Here is a 14,438-nt window from a genome sequence, read left to right as displayed (position 1 = left end):
CCGGACAACCGGTGCTTGGAAATAATTAAAAAATAAAAACCTTTATAGTAGGCCAGAAGATACAGTATATAGATACTGGCCCAAAACAGAACTCCAGTGGATCTAAAATGTTGAGAATTTATTTGCAGTCTGAAGTTCAACTTTGACCAACTTGTTTGAGCTTTTACTTTGAGTTAATAACAGCCACTGATCTACATTTCAGTCATGCAAGATGTCAAAAAAAAAAAAAAATTCACAAAACTGGAGGACTGACTGTATGAAACAGTTTTATTTAAGTAATGTTTCTTGCAGCCAGTACTGAATCCAATCATGGACAGGGAGATGTGTAGGTGGTCTCAAACGAGTCAACTGAAAGAGGAACATGAAGTGAGCTGGATCACGGTCAGTGAATTCAGCCAGAGCAGAGCTTGATTAGGATGAAAGCGTACTTGTCTGATAGTAGTCATAAACGTTGATGACCGCTGGCTTGAGATTATTCACTGAAAGAACTTGTTGCAGCAGGAGTGTGTAACTCAAGGGGACTTCTTTGGGAACCTGCGAGACAAATGATTAACAGCAGCACAAACAAGATGGCAGCTAGTGAATATACCCAGAGTACGGTCTCACCTCTTTCAGATACACTAGGACATGATCATCATCAGCATCAACTCGCTCCACTAGTGGAGCAAATGATTGGGGTGGAGATCCAAGCTGAGGGGAAAACCATACTTTACAGACAATTACATCGGAAAGGGCTAAGCATATTGGGACTAAATCTTAAACACAAACCAGCGCTGTATCTGCTTTGAAGCCTGACAGGAGCTTGATGTCCACGATAACCATGTTAGTGCTTGCTTTTACACCGTTGTACCTAAGAGTGTTATGGGGAAAATAGAGGTTTAGTCAACAGGATCAAAAACAGCTTCCTTTTGTAAGAGTCATAAACAAGAGATGGTTTGAGGACAAAGTCAAAGCAGTTCTTACTTCACTGTGAAGTTCAACATGAGATTGGCCCCAAGCAGTCGGCAGTCTCCAGTCAATGTCGCTTCAACGCTCAGTGTTTTGGTATTTTCAATGGGTGTCGGGATGTTATAGAAACATGCAACCTACAATGAGTGCAGAGTAAAACAAAAAGCAAAGTAATTTGTGCACATCAAAGAGAGGGGGAAAAAAACTGACCTGCACAGACACACAAGCGGCTCCTGAAGCTTTAACAATATATTTGCCAGGAACGTTCTTCAGCAGCTTCTCCTGATACAGCAGCCTGTTGTCCCGATTCACAGTGAAGCTATAAGAGTCTCCTCCTACCACTGAGGACTGTACGGCAACGGTGCTGGAGCCGTCCAAGCTGAAGACTTGAGCAGCGTACACAGACAGAGCATGAAGAGCCACCACCGTGTCCTGAAAACGAGCACCAGATTAAAAACTCCACTCGAATGATTGTGCTCATATTTGGTAGTCAGAGGCACCTGTGTCGAGGAGAAGCCTCCATAGGGATTCTGCTGGGTCACCAGCCAGTTGACAATATGGTTAGCATAGCCCAGATTAGCCGTCGTGAGAGGCTGAACAGTGAGAACCGCTAGCAGCACATAAGCGCTGATCTCAACCGCTAGAGTATCACCAGATGTCGTCTGGGACCAATGGAGCTTAGTGCCTTAGGAGGAGATGGAGGGGAGAAAGTTAATGCCAAAAGAAAATAAACAATATCAAGAGACTGGTGTAAATGTCACCTTCAGAAATGGCAAGGTTGTCCAAGGCACTTAAAAGCTGAGCTCGAGTGGTGTTCTCTCCAGCGAGACTGAAGGTGTAGGCCAGCAGAGCAGTGGCATAAGTGTTTCCCAGGTTCCCAATGACAGGCCTCAAGCAGGACAGCGCTTTGGTAATGACGGCATCCTGAAAGTGCAGCAGATCTCAGACAACAGCCAGAACAGCAAGATCATTTGCAAGGAGTCCTTTGCAACACTGGAGATGTTTTTACTGTGACAGGGACGCCTAGTTCAAGCAGCGATGCAACAATGTAGGCAGTCATGGTCACGCCATCACCAACTCCACCCTAAAACAGCAGCAAATTTGATTTAGAAGAACAGTCTCACACCAAGTCTATTGGTTAGAGCTGCACGACTCTGGATAAACTGAGAATCACTTTTTAGTGATCCCAGCACACGTCCAAGTAACAAATGTGGTTGAAGCTACTTTCTGTACAGTCACATGGCAGCGGCAGAGCGAATGCAGATTAGAATGTTGCAGTCTGGTGATCGGACTTTAAAGTCTTCAGTTTAAAGCCAATTTTGCGTCACAAGTGTCAGCGGAGCATGAGCAGCCTGTTTTTGTTGCCCTTATCAATGAATGAGAGCATTCACATTAGGAGTGTGACCACTGACTCATTCTTTAACATGGGCCTCGACAACCCATGCCATTAAAGCTTCTGATGCTTGTGACCTGAAACACCAAAATGCGTCACTTAGAAATGAGATTGCACAGGTGTTTAAATTGAGATCTTTTAATGATTAACCGTGCAGCTCTAGTTAGAACACATTAAGAAACTTGTGATGTACCTTCATGCGATTGTTGTGCAGAGTTCCCTGCTGCATGAAACAGCCATCTGAACGCTGCTGGCGGATCAACCAATCCTTTGCAGTCTGCAGGACATTTGGATCAATGAAAATGAATTCCCTCGCTAGACCAAAAGACCTCAGGACAAAGGAAGTCAACCTGGCCATGGAGATAACACGTGGCGTCAAACTGTACTTAAACCTCTGTTGACATACACAGCATGAAACTCACCATGTATTGGATTCATCATTACCAAAGGTGCTGTATGAACCATCGTTGTGTCTGTAGTTCAGTTCTCGTTGGTATCCTGATTATGTCAAGAGCCACATGTAAATTGATCAGGAAAGGAGTTACAGTCTGACACTCCAATGAGAAGAGCAGGACAAGAACTTAACGACTAAATTTAGTCTCCTACACTTTTAACCCTCTATGGTACACAATGATTAAAATGAGGAAATATATTTGTGGTGTTTTTCCTGCTTAAAATAGGACACTTTCGCTAAAAAAAAAAATTAAGTTTGTTGCCTCAAGGCAACATCGTATCACAACGGACAAATTGAAACTTTACATTTTCATGTAGAAAAAAAAAAAAATGTACTTGGAAAAAAAAGAAAATCTCTTTAACCAGACACATTTGGCCTCTTGCGCAAAGCTGGTTTCAGTCGTTACCCAGGTAAGTTCGATTAGTTTGAGCAAACTCTGGTTTTTCAGGCTCAAGAAGGTGGATTGGTTTGTATCAGTGTTTATCACCATGGTAACTGACACTACACAGTTAACCTGCTCTGGAGCCGTTTTTTTTCTGGGTTAGAGATCGCAAACCCAAACTGGACCAATCCGCTGTAAGTAAAGATGCAATAAAGCCACACCCCCTGTATGTCTCATTCCAAATTTAAAGCTACACTGTGTAATATTTTCCCCCATCTAGTGGTGAAACGGTATATGACCATCCAGTGTATAATAGTTTCTGTTCCTCTTAATTTCGATTTCGTTTCAACTCCTACGGTGGCCGATTTAGTCATGGCTTCCAGTTCGACCTCTTCGGTGAGTGTTTCAAGTGATGAGGTTACTTTTGAAAACTATTATAATTTGCAGTTATTTAATTTGCCAAATGATCTATGATCAAATTAATATATGTAAAATGAATAATAGTTTTACGTTTTCGTTATTTTTTACCATTTCATTGCTAACATCAGCTATCAGGTTCCAGACGAATGCAAGCTATTCTTAGTAAAGGAACTTTTTTATCAGTGCTATCGTTATTCTTTATATTATGACATCACTAGCGTAAGGCAAACAAATTATAATGCAATTAAAATATTAATCTCATGTTATCCGTCATAGAACACGGATTTATGTTATAAGGTAAACAACACTTTTTCATCATTGACGCGAGGAAAACTATCCTAGACGTCGTTCTAGTGTTATGCTCAGCACACCATGATATAATTAGCCAAGCAACAATAAAACTTTCAATATACACAAATAGGCTGAATTAATATTACCTGTCGAGAAGAAAGCAGGCAACGTCGGCGTTCTTTTTAAAATCGTTGCTCCTCATGAGTTCTTTCCATTTTGAAAGAACTAAGTGATTTTAGCTAAGAATAAACTAAAAAAAAAAGTTATACAGTGTAGCTTTAAGTTTATAATGAAAACTTGAAATAATTTAGCATATTTTGGTGCTAATGTTATATTTATACAATATGAATTATAATCACTGAATTCATATAAATACATTATTGACAAGTAGCCAAATAGTAATATAAATATAATACATGGATTCATAATTCTTTTAAACAATGTGTAATCATTTGAGCTCTTTGTTTGTTAGGCATATTTCTTGGATTCACATCATGCATTGATATAGCAGTGTTTATCCCTGCCTTGTAATATTTAATTTCATAATTTTCAAAACGATCTCAATCTTCAGAAGAGAAGTAAATTTAAGAGACACTGTGATTGGATATTTGCCACACGTGTCAATTTCAGGTGCACACGCTTCAGAGTTAATCACTAACTCTGGATTAAACCCGACTTGACAGAGAATAAAAAGTTTATACCAAGCTTTGAGAAACGGTTGAACTTCAGATAAATTTGTCAACTCTAAACCTACTCTGAAACTCAGAGTTTGTTCAGATAGCTTCTTGCAACAGGCCTCTGAACAAACATGTTTATCCAGTTCATACTGCATAACAAATTTCATATTTAATAAAAATTAACATTTAAAATTCAGCTGTTGCTCTCAGGCAACATTGTACCATCATGGAACACAAGTATTACCGAACCATTACATCAAGTCATCATATCCATCTTTGATCTCATCCTCACTCTCCCTGCCGGACTGTCACTATGACATCCTCTTCCTCATCACAACACCTCATCAGTTGTGTTTTATACCTTTGAGTGCTATAGAAAATGTGCAGATCATAATGTGCAGTGTATTATTTTTATACATGCATTACAATATTGTGCAAAAATGCAAATATCAAGAATTACAACTCTATATACTATATTTGTATCCAACCTTGTGTCTTTGGCCTTACACAATTCCACTGTACAATGTTTCTTCGAGGCAACAGTTTGTTATTTACTCTAAAACATTTGATGTATAAAGTAAAATTCTTGAAAATACTTCTTTACTTCCCAGTGAAGGAGACTCTTTTGTGGGTGATTAACTGGACAGAAATTAGTGCACTTTTCATTAAAGAAAATATGGAGCCGTGTGAATTTGTTGGTTCATACCGCTTTGAAGGTAGCCCGTGGCAGTCACTCGAATGGCTGCGGTGAGTTGACCCGTGACCTTCAGGTACAGCAGGATGTAAATATTGGGAGCAAGAAGGATCATATTCTGTTCTCCACAGCCATATGGCATCTGTAATAACCCATCTAGATTCTTCAGCGCACGACCCATTATATCCCCTACAAGAGGATAAGCATAAAGCCCACATCAGAAACAAAGTTATTCTAAAAACATCACCTGTCAGTTTCTACTCAATGAAATGCTTTACCAATGACGGAAACTGAGCATCTAGCTGATCCCTGAATCACATTTCCTGGAAATATCAGAGTCACATCTTCAGAAAGAACACTTCCTGTAGACCGAACAGAAAGGATCAGCATTGAACACTAGGCTAATGTTTGACTGTACAGAAAAAATAAATAAAAAAAAGTGCAAACAAACCCTTTGGACACAGTAACCAACACTGGGTGTTTGTCCTTTCAACGCCTTCAGGCTATAACAAGCAATAAAACACCACGTCAGTAAAGCAGAATGAGTTCTGTGATCAAATGCCTGAAGGCGGATTAACACTTACCAGGACAAGTAGACTTCGAGTAACTACATCAGTGCGTCCTCTCATAGGCACGGTCACAGCCTCAGTGCCACATCGAGTCCGGGATGGCTCAGCTGATGCATTTACGGTCACGTTGACAGTTCCTGGGAGTGACAAGTGACAAATAGTGAGCACCACCACTTACACTTCAAATTTAGAAACCCCAAAACTGACCGAGAACAGAAGCTAAGAGAACCCATTTGAAGGTCTTTCTCCCATTGGCACAAAGACAGGACGAATATGGATCAGCATATGGTTTAAGAGTGTAGTTTGTGGACGAAACTGGAGTCACTTTAACCTGCCAAATAAACACAGGTAGTACATGGAACAAAGACACATCACCATCTGTATACAGATACATTTGTAGGATTTGTGGGCAAAGTCAAGACAAATTACCCTGCAATATGGTTCATTCAAATAATTCCACACAAACTAAGCTCCAGACCCAAAATGACAATCTTGGCCTCAGACTGTGGAGCTCATTTATGTTCCAAGTAACTATAAAATGGATGATTGGTACAAAGCTAGGCACACTTTCATTGTATGGATCTGTTCAGAAGACTGCTTGACTGAAATCTGTAAGCGGTAGCACTTATTCAAGCATGTCTGAACTGTTCTCTTTGCTTAGAGAGGGAAGACGAGACCAGATAATGTGAAATTTGTGAGGTGCAAAAGCCACCTCAAAGAAGCAGAGGTCAGGCCACCAGACAGCACAACTCTACATGACTAAGGTTAGTGGAAAGGTAGAAGGACTCCAGTCAGGAAGGATGTCATGTGGAGCGAGTCTCTAGCTCTTAATTATGTGTAAAAATGTCTGCTAAATCATCTGTCATTCAGTTTGCATACAAGAGCCACAAAGAGTTCATATGTAGCAAGACAAAAAAAAAAATTCTGACTGGTGTAAATTGTGTTAATCAATTACCGAAGCAAAGAGAACATCAAATTATCGTCGACCAGTGGAGCAAAAGCACTAAGATTAAGAACTACTTGTTTCTGTACATGCATAAAATATCATGCTTGGTTTGTTGTAGAAGTCTGCAAGTGACTTTAGGCCTGCACTCATGCATCTATTTTACACTGTGCCCACCTGAGATCCGCCTAGGGATTGCGTTTCCAGAAAGTTACATATTTACCGTTTAAAAAGTAAGACAAGTGTCACAGATATCCAAACCTTGTTGATTACCTCATATCAGACAAATATCTATTATTCCCAGCGTCATTACTTCCATTGAAGATGTAAATCACAATATTATATTATATATTATATTATGCATTTATGTACAAAAACATCCTGCATGGATGTATGAAAAATGTTAATACCTTGGCAAATCTAAAAGGAATTGAAAGTGAAATCAAGTCATTCATCTTTTTACCATGTTGCTTAAACATTTCTCACTTGCCCAAAGACAATAGCAATGCTCTGACAAACCTCTGCTAGTTTTAATGGATGTTTTGCATTGCATTAAATGTACTGTTACTGTCCAGCTCTGACTCCATGTAAATATGTCTATGATCGTGCCAGCTCTCTCTGGTCTCAGTCTTTGACTCAGACCCCCTTTGAACTTGGTCTCAACTACAACGGGTACTGATTGATGGTTCATCCAGGTCATGTGTGCCAAGTGCTAGAAACTTGGGATTGTGTCATTCATTATTTCCTCATGTTTCTTTCTGCAACTTGTGTAAATGTGTTCTTGCCAGTCTTCGATATCGAATTATCCTTACAAATAAAAGTAAAGTCTCGTTTGCATTTAAAAGTAGTGTTCTTGTGTTATACCTTTACCAATTTAATGTCCTAAACTGCTAATTTATGTTACCTTGCAATTATAGCACTTTCACTATTGTTGTCCACAGACTTGATAGTTACACCCTGTTCAAAGGAGTGCTGGATTAGTCACTTGCTCAGCTATAAATGTGATCCTTTTAATTAAAAAAAAAAAAAAAAAACTCCCCTTGAGCTAAAATAACCCATTTACCTTACGTCAGGGGTGTCCAACCCTGCTTCTGAAAGGCCACTGTCCTGCGAGGTTTAGCTCCAGCCCCAATTAAACACCTGAACCTGCAAAATGAGCGTCTTCAACACAGGTGTATCAAGATGGAGCTAAACTCTGCAGGATAGTGGCCCTACAGGACTGAGTTTGGCCTGACATTTTACACAGAAATAATAAAAAAGAACCCATAACAGACCATGATGCATTTGGACAGATAGCTGAAGACAGTGGCCTTCAGATCAAAAGACTCCCCACGGATGATGGAGTACGGCAGGGAGAGCTCCAGGAAGAAGGGCTGGAAGACCGTCAGCAGAGCAGGAGGAGCCAGACCGAAACCTTTGGAGGACAGGCAGAACGCCTCAGTCTCCCATGTGGTGATGGTGTCAGGAACAATGAGGGGAACTTTTGTGGATCCAGTGGCTCTGAGGGACAGCAGATGAACGAAAGAAGGGGACGTTGTAAAAACTGGAGGAGTAGCTTTAGGAGTAAATGTGTTCTACTAACCCAACTTGAGCAAGCTGCCAGATCCAGGTTTCTGGAAAGTAAGCCCTGACAGTCACTTTAGAAGCAGAACGCGTCTCCATTTCTGCTTCTGGAGAAGAAGGTTCTTCCAACAATATGCCATAAAAAGAGGCCACTGAAAGAAAAGCATTTTTATACTGATTTTCTCTGAACTGTCAATCTCTGCAGAATAAACATGGGGATCATTACCAATCGTGGCATTAATAAGAATATTCAGGAAAAAAAAGGGAGATTTCGCTTTTAAAGTCAAGGCAAGTTTACCACACCATTCAGAATTAATTTATGGAAATAGCCTGTCTTCATAGACCTACAGTCAGTCATGCTATAATCCAGAGGGCATGGCGTGGCTCGTACAGCAAGATTTGTTGCAACCTTTATTCCCAGGCTCTGTCAGAGTAACAAGTCAAACAGATTAAAAGTCAATTATGCTGTATTATTCAGTGACTAAATGGTCAGGGGTCATTTTGTACCTTGAAGGTGTGGTAAGCTTCATTTGTATTAACCACAACACGCTCACAATATCGTTCATCTTCAATGCTGTGTGGGTAACCCGATAGCACCGAGAACCAGTCAAACACCTAGGACAAAAAACTGTTTGTATGTCGCTTGTTTTTGGAAAATTTAACTAAATGCATTGTTTGGTATGTTTATAATGTTATATATTAGATGTGCTACCCCTCTTGTTTGAACAGACCTCACCAAGCAGGACTTGAACTCAGGTCCGGCATGAGTCAGATGCTCTAACAAGGAGGCTGACATCTCTAGAATTTGAATCATGCTAATGCTAAAGAAACCTGATCCTCAATCAACAAGAAATTAAATCAGCTGCACATGAATACCATTTCAGCACTCAGGCGTCTTCCTGGCTCCAAGATCCGGACGCTCTGATCTACAGCACTAAGGCCACACAGAGATCCTGCTTGAGCAGAGACAGTCAGAACATTTCTCTCAGCAGGAACAGCCGTAGCAGGAGAAAACTGTAGAGACACCTGAAACAAGGACCAACACACTGTAGAGTACATCATTCCCTTACATAAAGCCAAAAGATGCTAGTGCGCATCATTTACCTGGTTTTGGAAACACATTTCAGTCTCAAGCGACACACTAGCAAAAACTAAAGCACTACTGGGCAGAACGCAGTAGACCAGAATCTGTACTGCTGGAGCCATAACGGCACTGACAGACAGTTGGAATGACAGATAGCCACTCGTGATGGTATCAGAAGCGCTCACTTTGACTGTCTGAAATCCATGGAGGACGATCACTCCTCTGGACAAGACCTGACAGAACACAAATGGTGCATAAAACATGCATTAGACAGACAGCAGCAGTTAATAAGTAATTTCCACTCACCATATAGATGATGTCAGCATTGTAGTTGCCAATTTCTCCAACAAAATACTTCACAGTCACTGGAAACGCAGCTCCACATTTCAATGGCTGCTCAAGCTTCATTATAAACAGTTTACTAGATGATGAATGGTCAGAATCGGGTAGGAGAATGCGAACAACCGATGTATCGGCAGTGAAGTATGGGGATTCGTAACGATGAGCCTCTGGATGCACAGAAGCCTGGGAAGAGAGAACAGAATCAGTTTCTTGTAAGAGAGAAATGTCAATATAAAGAGCAAACCGTACCACCAGCTTGAGATCAGCTTTCGGAAGATCAGCAGTATTGAGGGAGAACATGGCCAGTCCATTCTGATTTGTGGTCAGATTCAGCAGCAGTTTGTTGGTCCAGCGCTTACCATCCAGGAGATACACCGTTTTGTTCACGATTGGCATACCATTGACTTGATGCACAGATATCTGGTACAAATGACCATGCTTAGGAAAGGGAACCAGTGTGAAGGCTTCTGCAACAAGGAATTAGCTTTTGCTCACCTTTCCATTAATCACTGATTCAGGTTCAAAATAATCCGGGAGGTCCACAAACCTGACCTCGGCGAAGTTAAGCGTAATGGGCACCGTTACAGATTCTGACGTCACAACATCTTATTAAAAAATAAATAAATAAATACACTGGATAACTACAGCAACTTCATACACATTGCATTAGTTTAGATCAGCTGATTGCTTACCTGTTCCCTCCTCAGTGGCAGTCACATTTACAAGAAGAGCATTTTGCATATAATTTTCAACTTTGGTGAAAACCTCTGACAAGTCAACAGTCAGTGAGGCACAGCCTGTGGCATTCATCTGGTAGAAGAAAAGTCAACTTTAATTCAAGAACAAGCAGGAGAAACCCTCCACTGCAAGGCAGGCAGAAGTCACACCTTTGCGGTTTTATTCAGACACTGGCGGGTCAAACCAGGACGCACAACATACGGCTCTGGTTCACGGCACACTTCGACCAATGCTTGACCAGGTACAGGTTGGCCATATGTGTACCTGGGAAATTAGTCACAGGGAACATGATTATGGGCTGACCAACCACAAGACAAGAATACAAGCCTCACTCACTTGGCACAAGCCTCAACGTTCAGTCCCACGTCGGCAACGCTGTACATCTGTGGTGTGTTTATGGTCACAGCAAACTTGGGCAAAACTAAATCAGAAACAAACTCTTTAGATTAAGACCCTGAACTGCTGTACATTACACACACAACTTACCATATTTCTTAACTTCAAAAACTTGGGAGATCATTATGACACCAGTAGAAGCCTTTAATGTGTACATCCCTATCTGAGCCTCTGGGTTTAACTCATGAGAGAGTTGCAAGATCCACCCCGTTGAGGAAACATTTGTCCACTGAGCAATCCGGTTATTATTATTGTCCTATGAAAACCGTTAACAGATCAGAAAAATTGCAAATACACAAAAAGCTTAAATTGGCTCTATTGAAAGACTTGCACTGGAGCACATTTTTACCTCCAGCAGCAACAGATCGTACTGCAAGACACAAAGACAGAAATAATAGGCGTTTAAAAAAATAAAATAAAGATGCAGCAGTCATTGAGTGCAAAACTGGCAATTTATTGCATGTCATTTGTTCACAATGTGTTCAGGCCTTACCATCTGATCAAAAGGAACCAATCTGGAATCCATGGTGACAACTCTGAAATTCACTGCAAAAGACAGCAATAAATGATCATTGCATCATGCATTTGAAGATGATCAGAACTTGTACCGTAAGGGACTGTCTACAGCTCTAATATTCAACCAATATTACGCACTGTCACGATCACGAACTGCTCACCCGTTTGTCCTGGATTGTAGATGGGTTTGTCTGTTTGGATGAAGGTCAAAGGCAGGTAACGTCTGAACATGACCTTCCTCTTTTCGGTCGCTCTGAAGGCCCTCCCTTGAACGTTCACCTTAATCGTCTGCACAGACACTCCATCTACTCGAGGAGCCTGTAGAGAAACTCAGTTGATATACAAGACAACAAACAAGACTAGAAAAAGCCACACGTCTCATGATAACAGACCTGGAAATTAAAGCAGCGGTGAAATGGCTTAGAAGAAACCTGCTTCACAAGTTGAGTAGTCAACCTGTTTGTGTCATCAAGCAGAGAAATGGTCATCGTAAGACGTTCTTCGGGTTTCAGGAGACTTGCACACAATTTGGTGTCAGATCCAGACTCAATCACTGCAGGGAAGGTTACCATGAATAACCTGTGGAAGTTTAGATTTAGAGACCAAAGGGAATCAGGTCAGAGCAAGTACATGTTGGTTAAATATTCACAAGTGGCTACCACAGGGTTGCAAACCTGCGGCATATTTAATATGTTAAACAATAACAATAAGTTTAATATGAATAAGTTAAAGGTGCACTATGCAACTTTTCCATCTGCTAGAGGGTCCCATTCAAAACAAAGGCATAGTTTGATGACACCAAGCTTGAGTGCAGCATTTTGGGACATGTGGTCAACTCACAGCTGGTGGAAAATAGGACTCTAGAAGAAACCGTGTTCATGCAGTTCTTAATGTTATGGTAGTGTAAGGCAGAGCAGGATCAGAGCAGGAGTGTTGTGGAGCTGAGCAAGGCCGCTGGATCGATTGTTATTGAGATGAACAACACATGCCTTGTGCGCAGAGGAATAAACATCATTAGCAGATAAACATCAAACTTTCAGTTGAGTAATCTAGCCCTTTAACTAAAAATATAATTCTGGCTTAGTGGTTTTTGGATATTTTACTGCAAAAATACATAGTGCACCTTTAATCTTTAAAAATTTTTTTTTTTTTTTTTTTTTTTATGTTTGAACTGGGGATGTGAGTGAGGAAATTTTCCCACCAGTTAAAGTGAAATGTGACAACACCGACAATGCCAGCATTGCCGACTGGGGCTTTAAAAAAAAAACTAATTATAAACTAAAGTAAAATATGCATGGCCACTCAGGCCTTCATAATGGTGCGGAGCAAAGCAAGTGCTTTCAATGAGTTGCTATGGAAGTTGAGCTTCCAAAATGAACTTAAAACATAACCATGAATTACTTTATTTTCGGTTTAGAATTAGCACCAATTCAGGGGCAGGTTGTTTGAATGTTGGGTTCATTAGCTTATTCTTAAAGAAGAACACATTGACAAACTTGCATAAATGGGCAATTTTACATTTCACTTTGAAAACAAATCTTCTGTCATCATCTTGTCAGTCAGCTCAGTCACGTGATAAACAAGATCTGACTCCTGATGCTACTCGAAATGTGAGTGGTTGAATGACTTATTCTGGTGTGAGGTTTGTGGTCTTAGAGTTTAAGCAGACACAGTTAACTGACTCCCCGAGCAGTCCATTTCCTTCTTCTGACTTTCATTGCACAGTTTGGGTCAGTAAACCCTTCCCAGGGTCATTAATAGAACAGTTATGGTAATGACCCAGAAGGGTTAAACTGAACCACACTGCAATGTGAAAGCGTTCACAAATCGTAGTCTATTTAAGCCACATGACAAGCACATTACAGCATTTAAACGCAACTTAAAAAATAAAAAAAAATACAACTGGTTTCAGAACGGGGGACTGCATGAGTTTACAGATCAAGAAGAATGTTATTTGTGACAGCGCAATTGGGATTTATGGCCAAACTAATTCTGGCTATCAAAGGCAAGCTTTTTACTGCAGTCCTTACTGCCACTTAAAGGGTTAGTTATTTTCACCCAAAAATGAAAATTCAGTCACTTACACTGATGTCATTGGACACCCATAAGACCTCGGTTCATCTTCAGACACAGATGAAGATATTAGTGTTGAAATCCGATGGCTCAGAAAGGCCTTCATTGACACCAATGTCATTTCCTCTCCCAAGACCCATAAAGGCACTGAAGACGTCGATACAAAGCCCATCTCACTACAGCGGCTCTACAATCATTTATGAAGAGGCAAGAATAGTTTGTGCGCAGACTTGTATAGGGATAGGCCAATTTTAAAACAAAAGATTCAAATGGTTTACCAAATCAATACGCCGGTCATAACGGTTCGAAGCGTTCGAGTTCGTTATTTAGTTTGTGCACAAACACTAATTCAATAAATTGCATTGATGCCGTCTTATGGGTGTCGAACAACATCAGGGTAAGAAATTAATGACATCATTTTCATTTTTGGGTGAATTAACCATTTAAAGCCCATGGTACTTACGGTCCTGAAATCTGTCCATCAACAGCAAAGAACAAAAGGGCTAAAATAAGCCCTTTCCAAACACAAATCTCCCTCACAGCCATGAGGAGCTATCATCAAAGACCACACAGAAGCTTTTCAAAAACCTGCAACACTACTCTACAGCTTAACTCTGAATCATCTGCACTCATGGCAGCATTATAGAAAGTCTATTAATAATTAAAATCAGGTTGATTTAGCACTCACAGGCAATCAGGACGTATTTGGGGTGGAGCCCACAATGTGAGAGATGTCTTTCAGCTGCTCAAAGATCTCCCTTTGGAGGAAACTGTTCATTTTATACTCTTACATTATAAAAAATGTAAGTATCATTGTTAAAAATAAAGATTAAAAGCAAAATGCAACTTGGCATAGCGATGGATGAATACACATTAGAAAAATGCAACTGATGTAAATACATATCAGTTTTCAGTCAATCAATGAATTAATGTATTTGAATAATTATAATTATAT

At 40.4% G+C, this 14,438-nt stretch overlaps 1 protein-coding gene across 1 annotated transcript; it reads right to left on the bottom strand.

Moving 5' to 3' along the window:
- Positions 1-253: 253 nt before the first annotated feature.
- On the bottom strand, positions 254-14,096 carry LOC137090940 (alpha-2-macroglobulin-like protein 1). The gene is made up of 34 exons (XM_067454950.1): positions 13,947-14,096; positions 11,803-11,989; positions 11,572-11,728; positions 11,388-11,440; positions 11,244-11,264; positions 10,985-11,150; positions 10,835-10,919; positions 10,648-10,762; positions 10,453-10,570; positions 10,256-10,365; positions 10,010-10,180; positions 9,725-9,943; positions 9,439-9,651; positions 9,211-9,360; positions 8,842-8,949; positions 8,683-8,758; positions 8,354-8,486; positions 8,046-8,271; positions 6,036-6,159; positions 5,844-5,965; positions 5,711-5,762; positions 5,538-5,621; positions 5,272-5,448; positions 2,764-2,839; positions 2,535-2,691; positions 1,958-2,032; positions 1,710-1,872; positions 1,449-1,633; positions 1,159-1,380; positions 964-1,085; positions 769-850; positions 607-690; positions 429-534; positions 254-348 (listed from the first exon to the last, which is right to left on the bottom strand). The coding sequence occupies exons 1-34, from the start codon at positions 14,027-14,029 to the stop codon at positions 308-310; spliced, it is 4,263 nt and encodes a 1,420-aa protein (XP_067311051.1). The 5' UTR covers positions 14,030-14,096; the 3' UTR covers positions 254-307.
- Positions 14,097-14,438: the final 342 nt, after the last annotated feature.

This window comes from Pseudorasbora parva, chromosome 2 (genome assembly GCF_024679245.1).
Source record: "Pseudorasbora parva isolate DD20220531a chromosome 2, ASM2467924v1, whole genome shotgun sequence".
Classification (NCBI taxonomy): domain Eukaryota; kingdom Metazoa; phylum Chordata; class Actinopteri; order Cypriniformes; family Gobionidae; genus Pseudorasbora; species Pseudorasbora parva.
Note: the sequence above shows the minus strand (reverse complement) of the source record. Positions and strands in the feature narration are given on the sequence as shown.